The sequence below is a fragment of the Phodopus roborovskii genome, unplaced genomic scaffold (genome assembly GCF_943737965.1).
Source record: "Phodopus roborovskii unplaced genomic scaffold, PHOROB, whole genome shotgun sequence".
NCBI lineage: Eukaryota > Metazoa > Chordata > Mammalia > Rodentia > Cricetidae > Phodopus > Phodopus roborovskii.
In genome coordinates this window covers 9,261,091-9,273,485 of record NW_026125506.1, presented here as the reverse complement: position 1 = coordinate 9,273,485, position 12,395 = coordinate 9,261,091, and the positions used below count along the sequence as shown (strand labels likewise).

The following is a 12,395-nucleotide window of genomic DNA, read 5'->3' as shown; positions in this document are numbered from 1 at the left end:
ACAAGTAAATAGTAAATAAATAAACAAGTATAATTTTTTAAAACCTCTAAAAACCAGGTGTAGTAGTGAAAGCCTGTAATTTCCCGTACCCCAGAGGTTGAGGCAGGAGGATTGTCAGGAGTTTGAGGCTGGTTTGGGGTACATAGCAAATATGCGAATTGCTTCCATCTTAAATATGTGAGCACATTTTAGGCGCCCTTTCCCCATTGCGGTGTGTTAGTAAAGAGTAGATACCATTGCACAGTAACACACAGAGAGGGAACACATGGTCTTCCGTCATGGGTGGCCGGCCCCCTGGCAAATGTGTCAGTCCATTCAACTAGTCACTGACTCCTGTCATACACTTATTTCCCATCTCCAGTTGCTGGTCCTGGGGTGGCTCCCAGATATGATTGCTGTGTGGAAGGCTCCTATGTGCACGATGCTACCGTGTCCATGCAGGCATTTTGAGAGAGAAAAAAGTTTACTATCTACTGTATGAGTAGTATCTGCACCACGTGTGTGGCTGGAGCATGCAGAGGTCAGAAGAGGGTGTCAGATACCTGGAACTGGAGTTATGGATGGTGTGAGCCACCATCTGGGTGCTGGGAAGTGGACCCAGGCTCTCTACAAGAGCAACAAGTGCTCTTAACCTCACACAGTCACTTCGGAGTCAGACAGGCCCAGGCAGACTGGCCATCTGTGTTGACAACTTGGACTCGTTTGAACATCTGAACCCAGTTGCTAATAGAGACACAAACTGTGCCATTAGCCATTCCTGGCCATTTCCTGAGGGAATTGCCTGGGTGTTGTTAGTCAGTAATGAGAGCTCTAAGCAGAAGGGGGAATCTTCCATGAATGGTGTGTAGCCTAGGCCTGCTCTGTTCACACCCTCTGGGTTCCTGCCAATAGCCCTGCAGGCTGGCAGGCTGGTCCCTCTGACTCCCTCTCTGTTGCAGACTTGGTGGTAGCTATCAACGGGGTGTGGATCCTGGTGGAGACATTCATGTTGAAAGGTGAGCTGCGGCTGGGACCTCTCCCTGCCTTACTCAGAGCCCCTGGCTGACCGCAACTGCCAGCTACTTCTCTTGTCTTCCAGGAGGGAATTTCATCTCGAGGCATGTGCCCTGGAGTTACCTTGTGTTTCTTACCAGTAAGTGTGCTGCATGGCTCGGCCTGGCTGCTGGCTTAAACCCAGCTGTGAGAGCTCTGTCTGCCAGTAGCATCTCATGGCCTGCCCCTAAAACAGAACCCCATCTTAGAGGTTTAGTGTGACCTCTTTACCTTGTTTCAAACCCCTCTCAAGGCCTTCTGCCATGTCCCTCAGGCTTGTCCCTAGCTGGCCCCTTCACCATGTCCCTTGGGCTTGCCTCTAGCTGGCCTGCTGCTCACAGAGGGTTGGGGAGAGAGCCCAGATCAGCCCCTGATGTCTTCCTCTTATCTCAGTCTATGGAGTTGAACTGTTCATGAAGGTGGCTGGCCTGGGCCCTGTGGAGTACCTGTCCTCTGGATGGAACTTGTAAGTAGAGAGTATATGGTCACCCTGGGGCTGAAGTGTCGGTGCCAGCCACCCTCTCCCCACCCACACCCGAAGGGCAGGCTCCAGGGGACACTCTTGGAGGGTCATAGGATAGCAAGTTCTGCCTGCCTGTGATTCAAGACTCCTCTGGGGCGTTTACCTGAAGCCTCTAGGGTCACCTGCACCAGTCCCCACTGGTCCCCAGGGCTGGCTTTTCCTAGTCATCAGGCTCCTCCTCTCCCATTAAAACCACAAAGGCCCTGGCCGTGGTGGCGCACGCCTTTAATCTCAGCACTGGGGAGGCAGAGGCAGGCGGATCTCTGTGAGTTCAAGGCTAGCCTGGTCTACACAGAGAAACCTATCTCACAGAACAAAAACAAAAAAAACCCCAAACCACAAGGGCCACAGAAGGTGTCACCTCCTCTTGACTGGCAGTGGAAAAAGCCATGTGGCAGGCCCCGTCATGCTAGCACTTGGGAAGTAGAGACAGGAGGATGAGGAGTCGAAGGTCATCCCAGATGTATAATGTCTGCCTGTAGCCTGGGCTACATGAGGCCCTGTTTTAAAAAGTGGAAACAAACTAAATTGACTACATGGCCTCAATGCAGCTCCGGAGGGTCCCGTACCCTCCTTCATTTAAAAGTAACTCGCCTGTGAAGTCAGTCAACACTCACGAGGGCTTGGGTCGTCAAAATACAGCTAATCAGAGCAGGGGAAATCAGTGTGGTGGGGATCTGCTGTCATCACCAGTTAGGACGGGGTGGATGGCTTATCACTTGAGCCCAGTCCAACATCTGCCCGGGCAACACAGACACCATATTATATTAAAGAAGGGAGAAAAGAACAAGGAAGAAAATACAAACGGGCCGGACATACTCAGTAGACGCTCGTCTAACACGCATGTCTCCTTGACACTGAGTCCCGTGAGAGCAGTGTGGCACGTGCCTGCCTGGTACGTCTTAGAGTCCTGCCTCCAGTCCCTCCGCGTGGCCAGGTCCCAGTATGACCAGCCATCTGGGGGCTGCTGGAGGCCAAGGCTGCCGCCCCGTGCTTAGAGCCACACATGCTCTACAGAGGCCGTCTCCAGGCACATGCGCCCCGGGACCAGAATGCCAAGGCTGACACTGAGGCCTGAGCTGTGGCTGGGGGGTGGCCCATTGCGGGATGTTGTCCTGTGTGTGCACTGTGGCTGGTCCAGGCTCTGTGGAAGCCACGAGCTAAGAGCAGGGCTGTCAGAGGAAGTGGAAAGGGCCTGGGATGCCATTGACAAACTGGTTCCTCCCCTGGCCCCCCCAGGTTCGATTTCTCAGTCACAGCTTTTGCCTTCCTGGGACTGCTCGCACTGACACTCAACATGGAGCCCTTCTATTTCATTGTGGTCCTGCGCCCCCTTCAGCTGCTGAGGTGACCTGCAGGGCTGGGGGGTGAGCGGTGGGCACTGGGGGTTTGGAAATCCTTGGAGCTAAGCTAAGGGGCTCAGTAGCTGGTGGCAGCCCCCCCCCGCCCTTCCCCCCTCCCCTCCTTTATCATGGACTCTGCAGGGTAAGGGTACACGATGCTCTGAGTCCCCGAGTGTGACTGCTTCTCCATCCCTGGGCTTGTCACACCGTCTGAACTCCTGGCTTCATCTGTCTGTCCACTCCCGTGGTGGGGGGGGGGGACTCACTAAATTTTTTTTAAAACCACATAATACAATATGAGGCTGGCACAGTCTGCAGCTCCTCAGAGGGTCCTGGCCTGGCCCGGTGTCCTGGGTCTGTCCCATCAGATGCCACAGTTTGAGTCATGAGAGGCGTGAGCCCAGCTTTGCGAGGTTTCTCAGCCTCGTCTTCGTGTGGGGAGAGGAGGGCTTGCAAGGCTCTGGCCCATCTGAGGAAGTGGGCTGTGGCCATACCCCTGCCTCTGTAGCCCCAGCAACACAGTGTTCCCATCGCTCAGGTTATTTAAGCTGAAGAAACGCTACCGCAACGTGTTGGACACCATGTTCGAGCTGCTGCCGCGAATGGCCAGGTACTGCCCACCTCTCAGCTTGCAGGGCCAGGCAGTATGAGGCTTGCGTGGGGGTTCAGGGGAAGTAGGAACAAGGAGGAGTCCCAGGAAGGCTGAATCCGGGGGCCTGGGAGGGCTCTTCAAAGAGGCAAGAGTCTGGACCATATAGGTCCCCTCGGCAGCACCGGCCTGGCTGAACTGTCTACTGGGGAGGGCAGGGAGCTGTCAAACTTACCACCTGTGTCTACGTTCACAGGTAAGGGGTCACCTGTGAGCCTACCTTCACAGGTAAGGGGTGCATCTCTGGTCAAGGGGCATCTGTCCCTGGCGTCCCCCACCGTGAGCCACGCGGCCCCTCCCCTGCAGACACTATTCGGTGGTCCACTTGGCCAAGGCTAGGGGCATGCCTCCCGCAGTCAGTGCCGGGGGACCAGGACGCGCTGCAGCTACCACTGCCCTCACCCACCCTGACTACCCTGTCCCTCTTCCTCCCCAGCCTCGGCCTCACACTGCTCATCTTCTACTATTCCTTCGCCATCGTGGGCATGGAGTTCTTCAATGGGCGACTGTACCGCAACTGCTGCAAGTATGTGGCGTGCGTGGCCTTGGGCCACACGGAACTAAGTGACAGTTTGGGAGCCGGTGTCACCCATCCCAAGCAGGGCTCAGGCCTCAATCGACACACCCCTTCCCAGAACCAGAGCAACCCTCACCCCCTCATACACTGTCCAGGAGAGGCTAGGACCTGGCAAGAGACTGGACAGATGACCGTGGCAAGGAGGTCACAGAGATGAGGGATGAAGAACGAGGGGACGAGACCTCTGTGGCCCTACCCCGACCCCTCCCCTCCCCTCCAAAAGGAAATGAGAAAGATCCACTACCAATACGTCCGCTTACGACTGGCCCATGTGGCCTTGAGCACTGATAGATCACCAGTGACCCTGGTTTGTGTCCAGCTGAGGGCTTCACCCAGAGCGCATAATGATGGTCACCACAGTGCACATTCCAGACCTCCCGTGGGGTCCATGTACCTATCGGGATGGGGGACTCAGTACATAATAGCCTTGCTAGCGAGCTCCCTGGTGGCATGGGCGCCTAACTTTTTACAAATGGCAGCATGGATTTTAACAGAAGAGTATAAACCTGGAGTGTGGCGAGCAGGATCCCCTCCAAGTGCAGCAACTGGGTCAAAGCTGGAACACATGAGCAGTGCCCCAGAGAAGCCTGGGAGGGTAGAGAAGGCCGCCACTTCTCCACCAAGCAATGCCCAGTGATTATGCGTAGGGCAGGATATGGGTGGCGTTGAGAGACAGAGAGGCTCCTAGGCAGACCTTGTTTTGCCTGCTTGTCCCCGTGGAGGTGGTCGGTCATCTTGTGACCCTCCTGTCCTCTCGTCCTGCTCGTTAGCTCCAGCACGGTGGCTGACGCCTACCGATTTATCAACCACACAGTGGGCAATAAGACCAAGATAGAGGACGGCTACTACTATCTCAATAACTTTGACAACATCCTCAACAGCTTCGGTGAGTGCGTCCTGGAGGGTGCTGCTGGCCTCAGTCTGGCTCAGGGCTGCCATAAGGCCTCTCCGCTCTCTCTGGCCACTGAGCGGCCCTCCTGGGGTCCCTTGTACTCACAGCAATGCCCTGTGGCTGGAGAACAGGCAGACCCAGGCTCTCTCTGGCACCAGGCCTCACAGTGACAGAGAAGTAAGAGGCCCTAGCTGGAGGGCTGCGCTGTCAGGGTGGCCCACCTCCAGTGCCGCCAGAGGGAACCCAGCACAACAGTGCTATTTCAGTGTCAAGCAGCCCCCGACAGAGGACCCGGGCCTCCTCTCTGCTCTCCGGTTCCTTGCCTGACGATGGGAGGGTCGTAGCACCGGGCACGGTCTCTCGAGGGAAGGGAGAGCCCCTGCTTGCTCCCATCTTATATTGGTTAAATCTGCGGCTCGCTCCCTCACTGCCAGCCTCAGCCAGACCTGCCCCCACCCCACCATGGGCCCTTCAGGCAAAGAGCACTCCTTTTGGGGGGACAGGTTGGTGGCAGGAGTCCCTGCAAGCAGTTACTCGGGGACGGAGGCCTTTGACATTGGCCTGAGGCACACCCCCTTCCCTTGCAGTGACCCTGTTTGAGCTCACGGTTGTCAACAACTGGTACATCATCATGGTAAAGCTCTGGGCCTCCTCCCCCTCCCCCTGCCTTTGCCCCCTCTCGGGGCTGGGCTGCAGTTCTCTTCCAGTGCCCACAGGGTGCGGGGCCCCAGTGCACCATCACCCCTCAGCCCTGTGCCACGCACCTGCCGTCTCCCTCCATGCACCGTGACAACCTTCACCTATCTGACCATTGGTCAACAGCGTGACATGACTGGTCCTGCAGTGTGGCGGTGGCAGCTGCTCGGGAGGCTGAGGCGGGAGGGTTGCTTTTGATCACAGACTCTGTCTCTAAAGTCGAGTATGGTGAGGGTGGGTGGCTTTTTCCCCCCCGTCCCCCCTTCCTTAAATTCTCTCCAGTCAGAGACCTGTACTAACCCAGGCTCCCTCCAGTCAGCCATGCTGGAGAGGGCTGTGGGGGGGTGATGCTAAGGAAAAGAACACTCAGATCCAGGGAGCAAGAGGCCTTAGCCTTGGTGCCCCACACCCACACAGAGGGCCAGGGAAGTGCTGCGTGTCACCTGGCTTTGGGCCTGGGCTGACAGACTAAAGAGGTGGCGGCTAGTGCCGCCTACAGGCTCACTCACTGCGTCCTCCAGGAAGGTGTCACCTCGCAGACCTCCCATTGGAGCCGCCTGTACTTCATGACCTTCTATATCGTGACCATGGTAGGTCCCATCACAGCTGTTCTCTGTCCCCTGGGCCGCAGTGTCGGAGAGGAAGGGCCTCATCTGACGGGACCGTGACACCCACACACTGTCTTCCCTTGGCCAGGTGGTAATGACCATTATCGTGGCCTTCATCTTGGAGGCCTTCGTCTTCCGCATGAACTACAGCCGGAAGAGCCAGGACTCGGAAGGTCCGTATGGGCGTCACACCCCAGGCCCTGGCAGCTCACTGCCCGTCTGCTGCATGCACTCTGCCGTCCCGCCGGCTGTCCCCATGCCTGCTTGTCCCAACCGCATCAGCTTTGTGTTTTGGCTTGTCTGCCGAGGTCTAATTTTTATCCCTTGTTAAAAGAATATAATAGCAGAAGGGCTGGAGAGATGGCTCAGCGGTTAAGAGCCCTGGCTGCTCTTCCAGAGGACCTAAGTTCAATTCCCAGCACCCTCATAGCGGCTCACAACCATCTATGATGAGGATCCGATGCTCTCTTCCGGCATACAGGCATACGTGCAGGCAGAGCATTCATACCTAAAAAGATACATACATTTTTAGAAAAATATAATAACAAAGAAACGTCCCCAGTTTCTAAATGTGAAACAAGTAGCCTCTGTCATTTCATTCTGAGTAGAGAAGGCTGTGGGAGGAACAGCCTTCTGCCTCATCCCAACCCTGTACAACCCTGACCGGCATGTACTGCTAAGAGCCTTCCGTCAGCCAATGCCACGTTTCACTGTAATCCACTCAGACCACCACAGCTCCCGATTCCCATGTGTGAACATCACTGCAGAGGTAGACACCTTCTGCGTCCCAGTGGCCTGGCGATGCCCACTTTTCCTGCTTGTGCAGCCGCCTTCATTCTTAGCTCAGTGGTAGAGTTGTTTCTGTACACATGTGCCAGGTCCTGAATTCCAACCCCAAACCGAAGAAAGAAAACAAAAAAGCCACACACCACCAGAACTGCCCACCTGTTCCTACTTGTTCTTCAGTCGATGTGGTGCATCAGGCTAGGGGATGTTGTATATGTTCGCTTCATGTGTGCGTGTTTAGAGACAGTCTCGGATATACCTGAGACTGGCCTTGACCTTGCGGTCTTCCTGTGTGTGCATCCTGAATGCCACCTGATGTTTTTCTATGTTCTTGGAGACTCCCTCGTGAAGCCTTTTGTGAGATAGATGCTCACGTGGCCCAAGCTGGCCTCAAACGTGCTAGGTAGCCAAGGCTGGCTTTGAGACGGTCCACCTACCCTCTGCACCTAAACACTGAGATTACCAGTGCGTCCCCTGATGCCCTGTGTCCCCTGTAAGCTGTTGGCTGGACATGACGTCCTGATAATTAGCGAGGGGAGGGGAATGAGGGACCACCAGTGGCTGGGACAGGAGCAGGGGCTGCTTGCGGGAAGAGCCAGGCTCTACAGTGGGGGAGAGTGGTTATGGACACAGCTCTCTCCACCCTCAGTGGACAGCGGCATCGTCATCGAGAAGGAAATATCCAAGGAGGAGCTTCTGGCTATCTTGGAGCTTTATCGTGAGGTACGAGGTGCCTCCTCTGACGTCACCCGGCTGCTTGACACCCTCTCTCAGATGGAGAAATACCAGGTAAGGGAGGGGCAAGAGGCTCCGCAGTTGCAAAGGGGGAAGGGGCCTGCCATCAAGCTGGTGGCACCCTTGCAGATGTCAGCGGGGTAGGAGCAGTCTCCATGGTACAGCCCTAGGGCCCAGGCCCAGGCGAGTCCTGCCATCTGCAACTACATACACCTCACAGCCCCTGTTCTTCCCTAGCAAAATTCTTTGGTGTTTCTGGGCCGGAGGTCGAGAACCAAAAGTGACCTGAGCTTGAAGATGTACCAGGAGGAGATCCAGGTAGGGGCTGACACCCTGGGGGGGAGCCTCCTGGTGGAGGGCAGGGCCCCGGCAGGGTCCATGCCCTCCCAGGGACTCAGGACCAACACCGTTCACAGCCTTGACATGTTGGTGCATTGCCGGGTGGCCACTTTCCTGTCCAGCCCACTGCACAGCCATGCTGCCCCTTGAGTTTCCAGTGCCCCTGTGGTTCTTCCCAGAGATGAGTGAGGGAAGAGACCGGAAGGCCCCTACAGGACCTGCTGCTGCCCAGGCAGGGCGGCTGCTGCCCACTTCCTGCCCCGTTGCTTGATGGAATAAGCATTGCTGGGCATTTTGACTTGGGGACTTTTGTTTTAAGGAAAAAGTCAGACAGCCAACCCCCTTCCCTCCCCTCCCAATCTTACCAAACTGACAACTGTTAAATGTATAGGCCAGGCAGTGGTGGCGCGTGCCTTTAATCCCAGCACTCTGGAGGCAGAGGCACTCGAATGGATCTCTGTGAGTTTGAGGCCAGCCTGGTCTACAGAGCGAGTTCCAGGACAGCTTCCAAAGCCACAGAGAAACCCTGCCTCGGAAAACGAAGTATAAACACTGCAGGTTGGCGCCATGCCCTTCCAACGGAACCCAGAGGCATGAGCTGCTTAGCCCTCCTCCTCCCTGTGGGGTCCCTGGGGCTTCCTCTGCAGCGGCCTTGTTAACCCAAGAAGTTGTGGTTGGCTTCTTTCCATATGTAGAGGCAGGTCGCTGAGCCTTGGTGCACAGTCCCCACGGACTGAGTTTTTTTGTTCTGTTTCTGGTTTGGGTTTTCTCGCCCCCCCTGTAGCCCCCCCTTTAATAGTTGTTTATTGGCAGTGGGCTGGAAGGGGTAGCAGAATTAGCAGTCACAGACAGCCACACCAGTCACAGGGCAGCAAGAGCGATGGGGAAGAGCCCGAAGGCCCCCAAGGGCCTGGAGTGTCGTTGATGGAGCAGCCAGCCTGTTTTTGCTTTTGGGTTTTCAAGACAGGGTTCCTCTGTGTAACAGCCTTGGCTATCCTGGAACTCATTCTGTAGACCAGGCTAGCCTCAGACTCACAGAGCGTTTATAAAAGACCCCTGTGACCCCCTCAGAGGGCAGCAGAAGCAGTGTCCCACACTGCCACATACAGCCTCTAACCCTGAGACACGGCCTCCTGTGGAACCTGTGTGGCCCCGGCTCAGGCCTCTAGTGGTTCAGTGACTTTTTCTTCATCGGGGGCCACTGTTCCTATCCCCAGGGCGGTGCTGCTGGGGTGTTTGTCTTGGAAGGTGGGCCCCTGGCTCTGCCTCCACTGACCTCTCACCCAGCAGAGGTTCTTTTGCGGCCCGGCCCCTTGTGGTGGGCTGTGTCCCAGCTGGAGGAGTGGGCCGGAAGGTGAGCCGCCCTCAGCATCACTTGCCTCTGCTCTAGGAATGGTATGAGGAGCATGCCCGGGAACAGGAGATGCAGCAGCAGCAACTTAAGGGCAACATGCCTGGCCCGACAGCCCAGCAGCCTCCTGGTAGCCGCCAGCGCTCCCAGACCGTCACCTAGCCGGGTCTGGTCAAGCCAGCTCTTCTATGCAATAACACCATAGTATTATGTACTACAATGTATGGAAACCATGTGTGTATGCAGACACACTCATATATATGCACATATTAACAGAGACAGAAAAGGACTAGCCAGGGCCGGTTTGAACCGCCTTGCGCTGTCTTCCTGAGCTTCAGAAGTTGGCTTGGGCTAGAGGACCATGCCTGGCTGAGCTCTTCCTACCATGGAAATCTCTGGAAGCCCTCTTCCCAAGAAGCTCCTCAGACAGGCTGTGCCATCTCGGCGATGCCCGTGTTCCCCTGGGGTGGGCACACAGGTGGGACCCCCTGCTGCCCCCTGCAGTGACCTCACCTCACCAGCCCCCGCACCCATCACAGGTTGTCTGTGTCTGGCATTAGGGGCAAAACCGCTACGAAGAAACGCCACATCCTACGGGATGGTGTCTGTAGACGATGAAAGTGTTAGAAAGTTCCCCGTGGGATTCAGTGCCTGGGATCCTGTGGGAAGCCCGAGGGAGGCCAGACACGTCTAGTAAGGTCTCTGCTAGACAAGAGATGGCGCCAGTCTCGTACACTTCTCTCGAGTCCACCCCTTTGCTGAAATCCTGGGGAAGCTAGGCCCAGCAGGAGGGAGCCAACGGGAGGCCCCAGGAATTTGGCCGGGGTACACTGCATCCCTTCTGGGGGTCACCGCCTTAGCAGAGTTCATTTGAGCCGGTGCTGAGGCCAGTCCCCACCCTATCCCCCTCCTCCAGTAGATACTGTGGCTGGGAAGGGAAGGACAGCACAGGGACAATGGCTGCCCACCCCGCCATCCCTGGCACCACATCCACACCATGGACTCTGAGGCCCCATGAGGACTGACCTCCCCAATGTTCACATAAGCTAGGCCGGTGTGGGAGGGGAGGGAGGCAGGCAAGCATTCAGGGCCTCCTGGGAGTCCTCAACAAGGTGGTGATTGGATAGTGAGGGAACAGTGTCAGGGACGGAGCTGTGGCCCTTCATCCCACTGTAGTGCCCAGCAAGGGGGAGGTGCACAGGCAGGCAGGCCTCGGGAGAACTGGGGAAGCTTCTCCAGTCTCCGTCCATCCTTCTAGGCCTGTTGCTTCTTGGCACTCAGAGTGGACGGGGATGGGCCCCTTCATGTTCTCTAGGCTGCAGAAGAGGACAGAGCTGGGCCCAGCACGTCATTCAGCTGATCCTGGGGCCAAGCTGGAACACGAGTGTGGGTGTTTTCACTTTAAATAAAGCACAGCCCCCTGGGAAAACCACTGGTGCCCACAGGCAGTCAGGAGACTGTAGCATCCCTCTCACTTTGAAGGGCTCTTGGCCTCCACTGGCATTCAGCCTGGACTCCCGGCCACAGCCCCTTCTCCAGAGTAGCAGCTTCATTTGCACAGCTGGGTGCCTTAGCTTTTGTATACAGGCATTTTGGAAGCAAAAAGGGGAGGCTTCTACAGAGGGCCTGGTGCCTTGGAGCATCCAGCCTGGTCCTAGGCCTTTCCTCTACCCTAGGAATTGACAGTACCCCTTAGCTTAGGGGGCCAGGGCACAAGTTGGGGGACTGATCTTGGGCTTATTATGGAGGTACTAAAACCTGGGTTTAGCACATACCAGCCAGGTGCCAGGAGGGAATAGGGCTGGTAGGCCAAACTCCAGCCAGTCCTGTAGCCTGGGGACACCTATCCTTACAGGGCTACCTTGGGCACACCAAGCTGACTCTCAAACAGGGGACAGGTGGATGTCATCCAGGCTGTGAGCTGAGGACCCTGGAACCCTGTCTAAGTCCAGCTGCCCCTTCCCTCAATTCAGCTCAGTGGGGACTGGAGGCTCTGTGTCACAGCCCAGCAGGGGTACCTATGAATCCATGCTTCCCCTCCCCCACCCCAGCCTTACTCCACACCATGCAGACAATCATTTTGTATGGATCAAGGAGCCACGACAGAAGGTTTTATACAATGATTTGTTACCTAGAAACCCACTGTGCCCAGATTTCTGTTGTGTCAATAAAGAGCCTCTGCTTTGTAGATGTGACTGCAGCCTCTGACTTCCAGCTTGGGGGTGGGTTGGGGACACTACTGACCCCACCTTAACCCCACCCAGCCTTCCCGTCAGTCATCTGCCCAGGCAACTGAGGAGACCTGCAGGCCTCTCTGGTATGATTAAAATAGCTCATCTTTTATTATTATGGGGGGTGGGATGGGGGGACCAAAAACCATCATCTGAGTTACAGCTGAAAGCCATCAGGGACTGAGTGGCATTTTTTAAAAGAATCCCCTGTGGAGGGGGTCACTCCCCCTGGCTCCCCTTGAGGTAGGCACAGGGCCCAGGCTGGCTCCTGTTTTGTAGATTGGGGAGTCAGAATTGTGAGCACAGAGTTCTAGAAGAGTCTGGATCCACGGTCCAATGTAGCAGCCACTCGTCAGGCAGGGCAGGGCAGGGCCCAGGTGGCTTTGAGCCACCTGGCTCAGTACCGTGCACAACCATTAACTTGACCTGTTTCCTTCTACTGTAACACTACTTGAGAGGCCGAGAAACCACACGCTGGGTCTATTCAGCCAACACTGGTGCGGGACTCAGCTGACGCTGGGACTATGCTAGAGCCTAAGAGGGAGTCACAGGGCTGCCCAAAGCCCAGCAGTGATGGGGGCCACCCTCCCCAATGGCTCTGCAGTCATTTAACATCCCATCCTTTCCTGGGGG

At 56.2% G+C, this 12,395-nt stretch overlaps 1 protein-coding gene across 2 annotated transcripts in view; it reads left to right on the top strand.

Annotated features, from left to right (window-relative positions):
• Window positions 1-11,719, top strand: part of Tpcn1 (two pore segment channel 1) — a 52,804-nt gene extending 41,085 nt beyond the window's left edge. For both annotated transcript variants that reach the window (XM_051176538.1, XM_051176539.1), the window contains exons 16-28: window positions 939-995; window positions 1,079-1,132; window positions 1,426-1,498; window positions 2,795-2,902; window positions 3,437-3,508; window positions 3,984-4,073; window positions 4,895-5,010; window positions 5,604-5,650; window positions 6,234-6,302; window positions 6,409-6,493; window positions 7,756-7,895; window positions 8,079-8,159; window positions 9,571-11,719. In XM_051176538.1, the coding sequence (XP_051032495.1) occupies window positions 939-995; window positions 1,079-1,132; window positions 1,426-1,498; window positions 2,795-2,902; window positions 3,437-3,508; window positions 3,984-4,073; window positions 4,895-5,010; window positions 5,604-5,650; window positions 6,234-6,302; window positions 6,409-6,493; window positions 7,756-7,895; window positions 8,079-8,159; window positions 9,571-9,693 (1,115 nt within the window). In that variant the 3' untranslated portion in view covers window positions 9,694-11,719. The remainder of the gene's footprint in view (window positions 1-938; window positions 996-1,078; window positions 1,133-1,425; window positions 1,499-2,794; window positions 2,903-3,436; window positions 3,509-3,983; window positions 4,074-4,894; window positions 5,011-5,603; window positions 5,651-6,233; window positions 6,303-6,408; window positions 6,494-7,755; window positions 7,896-8,078; window positions 8,160-9,570) is intronic.
• Window positions 11,720-12,395: the final 676 nt, after the last annotated feature.